The sequence below is a fragment of the Salvia splendens genome, chromosome 10 (assembly GCF_004379255.2).
Source record: "Salvia splendens isolate huo1 chromosome 10, SspV2, whole genome shotgun sequence".
NCBI lineage: Eukaryota > Viridiplantae > Streptophyta > Magnoliopsida > Lamiales > Lamiaceae > Salvia > Salvia splendens.
In genome coordinates, this window is record NC_056041.1 from 11,053,810 (window position 1) to 11,066,611 (window position 12,802).

Genomic DNA, 12,802 nt, shown 5'->3' on the forward strand with positions numbered 1-12,802 from the left:
GGCATCCCCCTGTTGGCAAGTCGCCAACCGACCTCGCCTTCTTCGCACGTCAACAAACGCGGGCTCAGATGCACACGATCTTAGTTGAATGGAGGGCGGCAACTGACCCCGTGGAGAAGAGGTTTCTTCACTCAATGCTCGAGAGTATGCGAGTTGATTTGGATGCCGCCTCGGCACAGTTGGAGGGCTCAGACGCGGGCTCAGATGCCGCAGATTTAGGAGTCCCGGATAGTGGCGACAACGGCGGCGACGACGGCGACGGCCACGAGGAGTGAGGCGGAGGCGGGGGCTCGTGTGTGGAAGATGGGGTTTTTTTTAATTAATGTATTTTTTTTTAATTAATGTACTTTTTTTAATTTTACTATTATTATTGAATTTTCTCGTATCTGTGTCGTAAATTTAATTCCGTATTTTGTGTGATTGTTAATTATTTGTTTTTTATAATTTTGTTTATTGTGGCTAGCCTATTGCTCGTCCAGTTGCTTGTCCTGATGATATGGCAGGAGGAGTTTTTAATGTTGATGATATGGCAGAAGGAGTTTGTGGCTAGCCTATGGCTGGTCTATTACCATTATGGATGCTCTAAGATATGATTGTTTCACTCAACAGTAGCTGATCTGGCAACACGATGACCACTGGTTAAGCTCAACACACAACAAGTCCTACCACTGACCACAAACAATTCATCTATATTTCTTGTGGCTACAGTACACCAAATCTGTAGTGATCTGAAAACTCTCATAATCCGGTGATGGCTGCTGCTTACGCAGCTTTAGTTTCTCTCACTCACGTTCTACACCAAATTCTGCATCCACCTCCTCTCAATCAGATCATCATTCCTAGAGACCAGATATTGTCTCTACAGCACAAAGTTTATTTCTTGTTAGATTCTCTTGAAACTTATTCCAGGGTAGAAGAAATTCAAGATTTGGAAACCAAGATTGCAGAAGCTGCTTATGCAGCTGAAGATATCCTTGAATCTCATGTGGTCACCCAAATCCGAGACAAGTATCCCATCCATAGAGCAGAGAGTTCCCGTGGCCTGAATGGAGTTAAAGGTCTTCGTGCAATGGTGAAAAAGCTGGGGAAGATCAACTACAAGAATGAGATACCAAGGGTGATAAAGAAGTTTCATTCACTCGAGAAAGAGGTGGCCAGGATCAGAGACAAGAAAGGCGTCGAAGATTTGCATTCGAATAAATCCAGCATGGCTACCTCATCCCCACGGCCTCCCCCGATTAGGGAGGAGACAATGGTTGGATTCAGTGAGCAGTTGTTGCAAGTTATGAGTGCAATCACCACGTACGAACTGAATCGCCTGATCATCCCGATTGTTGGAATGGGAGGCATTGGTAAGACCACTCTGGCTACTAATGTATTCAACAATCCTACTATCAGAGATTACTTCCCTATACGTGCTTGGATAACGGTGTCCCAGGTTTATACTGTGAGAGAGATTCTTCTAGGCCTTCTGCATCACATTTGTAATGTTTATGCAGATGAGCAGAAGAGGAGTGATGAGCAACTAGGAGAGTTGCTGTATAAAGAGCTATTTGGGAGGAAGCATCTGATAGTAATGGATGATGTGTGGGATATTGAGGCATGGGACAGCATAAAGAGGTTCCTTCCACCGAGTAACGATGGAAGTCGAGTCTTGATAACCACAAGGCTGTCGAACTTGGCGGTATATTTTGGGAGTTGCAGCCCTTATGAAATGAAGTTTCTAGATGATGCACAAAGCTGGGATTTACTTTGTGAAAAGGTTTTTGCAAAATATGGCTGCCCTGTTGAAATGGAGGAAGTTGGAAAAAGTATTGCTAAAAAATGTGGAGGACTGCCCCTAGCCATAGTTGTTATTGGTGGGCTTCTTGCAAACTCTAAAATGACTAGAGAATATTGGGAATCTGTTGATGCAGATGTGGCTTCTGCCATAAACCATGGAAATGATGACCAATGCATGAAGATATTATCGTTGAGTTATAGTCACTTGCCTATATATATAAAGCCATGCTTTCTTTATCTCTGTGTGTTTCCAGCTGATTTGGCAGTTAAAGTGTCCAAGCTTGTAAAACTGTGGGTTGCTGAAGGATTCATTAGAGCGACTAGCAATAAGACCTTAGAGGAGACCGCAAAGGAGTATTTGGAGGAGTTAATCAACAGAAATCTTGTTTTGGTTTGTCAGCAAGGAAGTAGTGGAAAGTTGAAGAGCTGCAGCATTCATCATACGATATGGGACCTCTGCACGAGGGAAGCTCACAAAGACAACTTTCTGCATATTGAAAAGTTTGATAAACCGAAAATCTCACCAAATATTGAAAGAGAGCGCCGCATCAGTATTCAGCCCTGTAGAAGGAAAGAGAAGTTAAATGTTCCCTTGCTACTGGCACCTCTTAACAGATCATTGTTAAGTAGCTTATATTGGGAATCCAGAAAAATTACTCGTAAGTTTCGTTTGCTACGGGTACTTGATGTAGTTGACTTCTACTCCATTGATGAGATTTTACACCTGATCAACACAAGATATGTTGCTTGTGCCATGGATATGTCATTAAGAAATTTTTCTCTCTGGAAATCTATATCCCGACTTTGGAATCTGGAAACTTTAGTTATTGATAGAGAAGTCTTTCTACCTCCTCAATTCTGGCAGATGGCACAGCTTAGACATCTGAAGATGGAAAGAATCATCCTCAATGACCCTCCAAATGCCCAAATGGATGACCAAAGTTTTGTAGTTCTTGAGAACCTACAAACACTTTCGACGGTCCTAAACTTCAGATGCACTGAGCAGATAATTCAACGAATCCCAAATTTGAAGAAACTGAGGGTTACTTATGGTTATAGAACCGATGGCTTTGGAACACATTACCTGTGCAGTCTTGTCCATCTTGATAGACTCGAATCACTTGGCATCAGAGGTCATGAGAAGTTATCTGGGAACATTGACTTCCCAGGTTCCCTAAGAAAGTTGACTCTGGAAAATTGCTTCATTCCCTGGGATGATATGTCCATGATTGGTGTGTTGCCTAATCTTGAGGTTCTCAAGTTGAGGACTAATGCTGCTAAGGGCCAAGAATGGCATCCAGTTGAAGGAGAGTTTTGTCGACTGACGTTCCTATTGGTTCATGGATGTGAGTTGGAGATTTGGGAAGCAGAACATACCCATTTTCCAGTTCTTCAGCACTTATATCTCAGACGCTTGAAGCTGAAGGAGATTCCAATGGCTTTTGCAGAGATATTAACTCTGCGAATTATTGACTTGAAATACTGTAGTAGTTCTCTGGAGATATCAGCAGAAAAAATATCAGAGGAACGGGAGAGCCTCGGATATGATGACTTTCAACTTCGATTAAATCCTTCAGAGGTGAGAAAGATGAAAAACATCTACTTAAATACAGCTTTTGCTCTTTCCTTTTCCTTTTATTGGCAATATAGTGTTTGGTAAGCTTTATGTGTAGTAGACAATCAGTTACATTAGTTTCTGACATATGATTCTGCTTCTTACAAAGATTTCATGGAGCCAAGAAAATGTAGTTGGTTTTGAAGATGAGGCAAACACTCTCATCAAATATCTCAATGAAGAATCGGAGAAGCTTGAAGTTATATCTATCACTGGTATGCCTGGTTTTGGGAAGACAACTCTCGCATGGAAGATTTATCAGGATCCAAGAATTCAGTATAAGTACTCAACTCTGATTTGGGTTAACGTTTCCCAAGAGTTCAGCATGAAGAAAGTGTTTCTTACCATTCTAGAAAGGTTCACTGAGCTAGACATGTCTGTTTTAACTGAAGGTGAGTTAGCTCAGAAGGTTCAGTTCTACCTCGAGAAGCAAAATTTCTTGATGTTCATGGATGATGTTTGGACAGCTGAGATCTGGAAAACTATTGAAAATTCATTGCCAAAGAGTAATAGAATGGGAAAAGTTGTGATAACAAGCCGCGATGAGAAAGTAGCTAGACAAGCAAATCACTTGAGGGAACCCCACAAGCTACGCGTCCAAGATTCCAAAGAAAGTTGGGAGCTTCTCCAGCTAAAAGTGTTTGGTAAGCTTGATGAATGCCCACCAGAGTTGGAAGAGATTGGGAGTATTATAGCCAAGCAATGTGAAGGAATCCCGCTTGCAATAATCGTGATAGCAGGAATTCTTGTTGAAAAATACCCGAAAGCTAGTGATATGAAAATTCAGTGGGAGAATATATCAGCTAGTTTGAGTATGTACTTCAAGTATGACAGTATTGTTGAGAATATCATTGCATTGAGTTACGATCAGCTACCTCGTTACTTGAGAGATTGCTTTCTCTATTTAGGCATGTTTCCTGAAAATGCAGAGATCCCGACTTGGAAACTCATTCGTCTGTGGGTTGCAGAAGGATTCATACCGAAAAATACAGAGAAGACCTTGGAAGAATTGGCAGAGGACAATCTTAAGGACCTTATAAAGAGAAACTTAGTCATTGTTGATAAGACAGCGGCCAATGGCGATGTTAAAACATGTCGTGTTCATGATATGATACGTGAGTTCTGCAAAAATGAGGCTGCTGTTACGAAACACAATTTGTTTCAAGAGGTTGAAAAATCAAGTGAAGGAGTCTTCTATCCATCTGTTTCTGAAATAAGGAACTATCGTCGTCTATGTATCCATTCCAATGTGGTTGACTTCCTCCGTAAAAGGCCAAAGGGTCCATGGGTTGTGTCATTTTTGTGTTTTTCCAAGGAAACTATCACGTTACCACCAGAGTACACTTCATCGATCCCTGATTCGTTCAATCTGCTGAGGGTGTTAGATGTGAACCCCATCAAGTTCACCAAATTTCCCTTTAAGCTTACTCAACTAACTCAATTGAGGTACATTTCTCTATGTGGTGACAACTTCACTGCACTTCCTAATGCCGTGTTTGAGCTTGGGAATCTACAGACTATAAGAGTTGATACAGTGTCGCGTACACTTGAGATAGAAGCAGACATATGGAACATGATGCAGCTAAGGCATTTGAAGACGAAAGCAGCCATTGTTATTGATAAGGAAGTGAAAGGTGAAGCTGGAAAGAATCTACAGACACTCAGTCTGTTGTCCGCCCAATGTTGCACAGAGGATGTGTTCGACAGGGCCTTAAACCTGAATGATTTGGGGATTCGTGGGCAACTAAGCATTGTTTTAGACACTAATCTAAAACAGTTAACTTGTCTTCAAAAGTTGAGACTGGTGCATGATGTTTATCCTGAGATGAACTATTTGAAACCATTGCCTCGTCTTCCTCGAGCAGACAGATTCCCTCCCAATCTAAAATTCTTGAAATTGTCATCCACATTTCTGGATTGGAAGCATATGTCCACTTTGGGGGAGCTTCGTTATCTTGAGGTGCTCAAGTTGAAAGAAAATGCATTTGTGGGTAAGTTGTGGGATGTTGTTGGCGGCGGCTTCCCTTCTCTTCAATTCTTGCACATTCAGCGCACGGACTTAGAGTTTTGGACAGCGTCAGGCGAACCTCTTCCTAAGCTCAAATGCCTCGTGCTTAAGAAGTGCAAGGAGCTTGAAGAAATTCCATATGTGCTGGTGAAAAGCCTCGAGGTGATGGAGATTGATCGTGTTTCTGAATCTGTGGTTTCCATTGCCAGGAAAATGGAGCTGGAGAAGCAAGGACAACTACGGGCCAAAAGTGATCGATTTAAGCTCATAATTAATCCCATCGCAGAGTGATAGCTGTGGAACGTGCTTCTCCTTCTCTAGATTCCTCTCAACTAGGGCTATTACAAATACAATTCATTTCCCTCTCTTCTTTGAGTTCAATTTTCTATTTTTGTTTTCTTGTTCAGCGAATTAATTAGTGTTTCTTTTTTCGAAGAAACTAGTCTTCTTAGATGAATAGATCTGCCAAGATCTATGGTCACAACTAGTTGTTTGAGGGGGAAAAAGATAAGAATAATGATACACTTCTACCGAAATGGAGTCTAGACTAAGAACTTTTGCCCAGCCAAGGACACTTATACTTCGATGAGCCCATTTCTTACACACGGAAGGCATATCAACAATAATACAGACGAAAGATGGATATGCCAGAATTATTGGTCAAATAAATGCACCTAGGAAAAGGAATCATATTTCAACATTAGAAACCATGTTCTAGTCCAGTATCTATACAAGCCATGTCTCCTCTCCATTCCCTTGTCTGTGAAAGGTAGAAAGACCATTCCAGCATTACCTCAATCGAAATACAAAATTCTTGGTTCGACCATACACCAATACCGTGACATTGAACATAAGACGGATTTTCCACATTTAGCACAAGTAATTAGTTGCAAAGATAGAGACTTTATCATCACATACGTGAAAACAACTTTGCACGAGTTTGCTTAAAAACAATAAGCTTCACATAAGCAACCAGAACAACATTGTGATCCACAAATATTGCTACAATATCCATGTTAAATCAACTACAGGATACAAGAAGTTAGATGTAAGTGACCTTAGGTCGAAGGCTTCCCATTTGAAGTACTAGTTGTTGGAGTTTCTGCTGAAGAACTTAACCCTTTGTTTATCATTTCATCAAAAGTCGCAGGATCGAGATAAGATTGGTATGGTGGCAACCTACACCACAAACAATAAACTTAGCAAATAATCAACATTAATTAAGGTATTGGAATGGGAAAGATAGTCCTTTCTACCTGCTAGCAGTAATAGTTTGTCCATCTATATTCATCTTCACATCGAATATATTGCCTGCAAGACAACAAACTGATTACTCGTAGCACTAATAATCATGTCATTAATATTCCAACAATGAAATCACTTTCGGACTTTACTGGGTCCGCAAAAAAGTATGTATACAAATGATTTTTCTTCCTTAAGATTAAAACTTCCACACCATTCATGAAATGAAATAGATTATGTACAGAAATAACCCAGTTAACAAAGAAGATAGAATGGGCCTTCTACATCATTCTGCATTCATGTCTTCTTATAACCATCACCCTGTCGTTGTGCTTATATTTTAACTAGATGAAGTATATTTCGAAGTCTAGCACTTAAATTTCCAAGACTATAAATATAAGGGACGACAATCATGAAATCAAAAAACGTAAATAGAGAGCTAGAGAAACACTTAAGATAACAAGAAAATGAAGGTTGTGATGGGTATTGGTAAAAGTCCTTACTTCTCGCCTCTTTTATTATGTGAATAAGAGATTTATCAGATAAGATCAAGTGTGTAAGAGCTGACATTGCAACAAATAGCACTAAGTGGCTTCCTCTACTATTTCCAATTGTATCTTATGCATACTTCCATTCACAATCAAGTTCTCTTGCATCAATATTTACCTCCAAAAATAGTCTTGTCTGAGAAGTATTTTGACATCAAATATTGTTTAGATTCAGCCTCATACTTCTTAAACTTCTCAATATGCTCTTTGTTGTCCATGAATCTGAAGGCGAAATATGAAAAGAGTTATAAAGCATGTCAGGTTCACAAATGAAACTAAAGCAGAACTATAATAAATTAATCAACTTAGAAAACCATTAACCATAATAAAGTGTAGTAAACTATAGCACAGTAACTCGATATGACTTTACAACGTTAAGTCAGCTATACAGATTCACCACACAAATGAAACCAAAGAATAATTATTAACATAAATAAATAACTAATAAAATAATCAACTTTGTAAACCATATAAAGAAGTACTACAATAAATTGTAAAACTCACAGCTGTGGGTCAGCTTTTTTTATTTATTACACATTTCAGACTCCCAGACTGCTTCTTAACTACATGATACAAGGAAAGAGTTTTCCTTATGTGCACCAATGAATGATGGAATGCAAATAAAGTGTGAATTCTAGCTCCAAAACTGAACAGCAGCTAAAGGCGTAATCACTTTCCAAGAGTAAATTGAGAGCTTGTAATTGAAAATTAGTAAGTACAGAGTACTAATTTCTTTCAAACAAAAGAAGTTAAAAGACATGGTAGTGTATCTTCCTATACATCTCTGACAAAACTATTTGAGAATTTAATCGCAAATTCTCTAAATAAACTCAGCCAAATACCATATCTGCATGCAGAAAAGAAACTGAATGAATTATAAGAAGACTTCAAAACTAAAAACAAATTAGAACATTTATAATTCAATCATTTTAAGTCAACAAATTTTTCACGAAACCGGACATGCAATAAGGACCAGCAGACAGGGGACAAAAGACCATCGTCAACAAAAACTAACTCGAAAGTCGAAACACATGGAGCCAAAAATAAGAGTTTTTCACATTCATGAATCTGGAGTCGGGGCATTTTCAGAAAGCTATAATACATGGTATACACAATATAACTAAGAGCCAGAAAAAAAAATACAAAACAAGCTTTTGTGTGATGTATCTGATGAAGCAAAAATGAAGGGATACAAAGGAAAACATAAGGCATGGCAGAGGAAAATTCAGATTTAAGGTACAACCATCATATTGAACACTATGACCTGCATTTTGGTATCATTTTAAACGTCCAGAAATGGAGTCTTGCTGATAAGCTAACATCATTTTTATCTTATCCAATAAAAGGTGTGTCAAGCCCACAGACGAGGCCACAAAATGTCAAAAGGAAAATTCAGATTAAGGTATGTCAAGTAACAACTATTGCGTGATTGTCCTTACTTTGAGAAATGGCCAATCCGCGTTTCTTAAGGAGTCTATCATACTAACATTCAAACCATTTGCACAAAATCGCAAAATGAGATACTGAAATTTGATTTAACACCATACCTATATCACTCCCCACAGTTTTGTGAACTAAAACTTAGTTGCCCTAATGTGCATCACTATATTTGGTGTTTACTTTCACTAAATTACAGGTATCTTAGGCAAAAAAAACTTATCTACAAATATACTTCGGTTTTGAAAAATATACAATTTTCAATTACTCCTCTTAAGCAGAACTATTCGTTTGCCTATGATAAGGGAGATTATGTTTTTCAATTTTCAATTATCAAGCAGAACTATGCCTTCAATTATTAACACGATTTTTCAGGCTTGCCCCAAATTCTACCTAAAAAGTATAAGATGTTGGAACCTGCTGCTTAATAATTAAACTATTTCTGATAAGTCATGGGAGATTATGTTTTCCCAGGACATCTATACTTTGTTTTGAATAAGATGCCAGTTCTACTATCTAGCCTCTCAACAAGCAGTTCAAGCAAAATCACGATAAGTCCATCTATCTAGGTGATTCCCAGCATCATTTATCATATTTAAACATCAAGGTTAAGATACTTCCACTTTCTAATAAGTTTAAGTATAGTTATCTAAAAACATCTCCAGGCCTTCTCAATTGAGTAAAGAAGTTTCGAGATGAGGCATTAGTAATTTTAACCGAAAACATTCATATGCTTCACGAATCAAGACAACACTCGGCAGAAGTTTAAATCTTTCCACATTTTCTGACTAACACACAACTTGAAAAACAAAATGAAAGAACAGTACCGAATCGATAAGAACGGGGCGGGGGGCGGAGGGCGGCGCCACGACAGAGAAAGGCAGAGCTGTGGAATCGGCTTCAATGGAGCAGCGACTTCGGGGCGGCGTCGCCCGCCGGAGAAAGTGCAGGCGATGAGGTAGAGTGGCGACTTGTACCAAAATACTCTGTCTAAATCAGTCGGGTTTTGTATTCAATCCGAACCAAAATTGAAAACCCAACTGAAGTTAGAGGTTAAAATACTCAGTGATTAAGTTCGATGTTAACGAGTAAAACTACAATTTCATGTAAAATTACAGCATAAAATAAACTTTAATATTTGCACTTGCATTCCCTCAAAAAACCCTTCATCCCATCTCAAGTGATTGATTGCTTTTCGACACGCGTTTGGGAAAATTGATAGAGTGGTGAGAAAGTAAGGCATCCACAATGGTGCGGATGTCCCGGTGGACATCCCAAAAACACCCCATGCCACGTCATAAGGACTTCCCACTGCACAGTAGTGGACATCCTCAGAGACATCCCGACGGACTTCCCACGTTAATAAAAATTCACAAATTCACCAAATTAAACAATTTACGGAATTAAAATTACGGAACGATTACGGAATAAAATTTTCATTAAATAAAAAAAAGAAAGGTACATTTAAAAAAAACTAAAAAAGTACATTTCAACAAATAAAAATTTCATTCACGAGGACCCCTCCGCTGCCATACTTCTTCAATTATATCATTCTGGAGTCGAATATGAGCTTGTTTTTGGCGCATGTCGGCAAATGCACGGACTCGCTCGACCTCGTCATGGGGTATACTCATACGTACATTGTCGGTGGCAACGCCGTGGCTTAGACCCACGGCATCAGCATCAGCATTGGCCCAATCCGTCAGTGCTGGACCTTCATCTTCGACAATCATGTTATGCATGATAATACATGCGTACATGATATCGGCGATGCTCTCAGCATACCACAACCGTGATGGACCCTTCACTGCCGCCAATCGACTCTGGAGCACACCAAATGTCCACTCCACATCCTTGCGCGCTGCCTCCTGACTACCCGCAAAATATACCTTCTTTTCTTCTGTTGGGCATCTGATCGTCTTCACAAATACGGGTCACGTAGGGTATATCCCATCAGCCAAATAATAGCTCATGTTGTGCTGGTTGCCGTTGGCGATGAAATTGACGGCCGGGCTGACGCCCATGCACTGGTCGTTGAAAAGGGGCGACGACTGGAGGACGTTGATGTCGTTGTTCGACCCGGCTACTCCAAAATAGGCATGTCAAATCCATAACCGGTAGTCAGCTACCGCATCAAGGATCATCGTGGGATTCTTGCCCTTGAAACCCGTAGTGTACATCCCTTTCCAGGCAGCAGGGCAGTTCTTCCACTCTCAATGCATACAATCTATGTTGCCTAGCATCCTCGGAAACCCGTGCTGAGTCCCGTGCATATCCACCAGGGCCTGACAATCTTCGGGGGTAGGCTTCCGAAGATACCTATCCCCGAATATCTCCCTAACGCCCTGACAAAAATACTTAAGGCAATCGCGGACAGTCGTCTCGCCGATGTGGAGGTACTCATCGAACATGTCGGTCGTGCCTCCGTATGCCAGCTGTCTCATTGCGGCAGTGAACTTCTGAATCGGCGTGTGGTCGGGTTTACCAACCGCATCCTCCCGCACCCAGAAATACCCGTATCGACGCTCTAAAGTGTCACGATACGTAGAAAGAGCAGACGATGCATCCTAAAACGTCTCCGGAACACGTTCTCCCCAAATCGTGGCTCCGGAGCGAAGTAATCCTCGTACAACCGACGGTGTGCAGCGAGAGGGTCCCGGGGTACTATAGATCGACGATGGATGACTCGAGGTACCGCTAGAGCCAAGGCCGCTTGTATCTCCCTCTCCGCTGCCTCCCGCACACGTGCATAAATTCGCCTCATAATGTCATTATACCCCCCACCACTACCACCCGCACCAAAACCACTACCACTACCAGTCATTCTGGATATATAAAAGAAACGTAGAGAGAGAGAGATAGATACTCGTTAATACAAGTGGTGCGAATGAAATGAAATTCAACGAGCCGTATTCATAGAATTTTCGAAAAAAAAATATAAAATAATCGGGACGTCCGTGCGGACGTCCGTGGGGTCAACGCAATGGCGGACGTCCGCAAGGAAGTCGCGACGGACGTCCCCGGAACGCAGCGGAACTCCGGTGTCATGAGCGGACGTCCGTATCCGCGTTACCTTTGCACAATGGCGGACGTCCGCCGGGACGGACACCATTGCGGATGCTCTAAAGTAAATAATAGAATAATGCATTCTCTTCTATATTATTTTCTCTCCTACTTTACTTTATCTTTACTTTAACTATTTATTATTATTTTCACAAAACCACGGCTAAAAAGAAATCAATCACTTGAGTTGGGACAGAGGGAGTATTAAATTTTGGATTTTAAAGAATTTTTCAGATGATTCTTACAAAATAGAAATATTTTTTTAGTCTATTTTTTAAAAGTAAATTTTTTAATTTTAAAAAAATTATTTGAAGGTGAAATTCATTTTTTACTAAAATACATTTTTTAAGACATTTTTGTACTCCACATCTTCTCTCTTCTCACTTTCTTAAAAACTTAGGGCATTAGCAATGGGGCGCCCTAAGGCGCGCCCTATGGCGCGCCACGTCAGCAGTTTTATCCTCCTACCTCCCCACCTGCAGTGGGGCGCCCTAAGGCGCGCCCTAAGGCGCGCCCTATGGCGCGCCACATCATCATTTTATTTATTTGTTTAATTGATTTAAATGTTTTCAACTAACAATTAATAACGAGTAAATAAAAAGGTCGAAATAACAAACGGGGACACATTAATAAAAAAAGAAGTAAATAAAAAGGCGCGCCCTACGGCGCGCCTCTGGTTGTTCGCGAATATCGGATCTTCCGATATATCTACCCAACACCGGGCCAAAATGAGAGTTTCCTCGTCGGTGTAGTTTGTACGACCGGGGGCGTACTCATCGCAATCACCGGGAGGCGGCAACTTCTGCGCCCGCTGCCGGTTCCGCTTCTTTTTGGCTGGGGCGGAAGCGGTCGCGGCGGGGTCGGGATCGGCCGCTGCGGCGTCACGTCGGGAGGGGGCGACTGGTCGGGTTGGAGACGGCTCCATGTCCGACAACCCATACGAGTCCGTACTGAAATCGGGATCGTATTGGGCGTTGGTGTCGAACGAACGATATTGGCCGGGTTCTGTACCCGGCCAACGCGCATCTCCACTAAACATAGGACTATTTGGACTTGAAGCCATTTCGTAGTAATTATGTAAATGTAAGTTTCGAAAGTGAAATTGTG

At 40.9% G+C, this 12,802-nt stretch overlaps 1 protein-coding gene across 1 annotated transcript; it reads left to right on the top strand.

Annotated features, from left to right (window-relative positions):
• Positions 1-668: 668 nt before the first annotated feature.
• LOC121752161 lies at positions 669-5,941 on the top strand. The gene is made up of 2 exons (XM_042147074.1): positions 669-3,361; positions 3,507-5,941. Exons 1-2 carry the CDS (start codon positions 752-754, stop codon positions 5,694-5,696), a joined length of 4,800 nt encoding a protein of 1,599 aa, XP_042003008.1. The 5' UTR covers positions 669-751; the 3' UTR covers positions 5,697-5,941.
• The last annotated feature ends 6,861 nt before the right edge of the window (positions 5,942-12,802 follow it).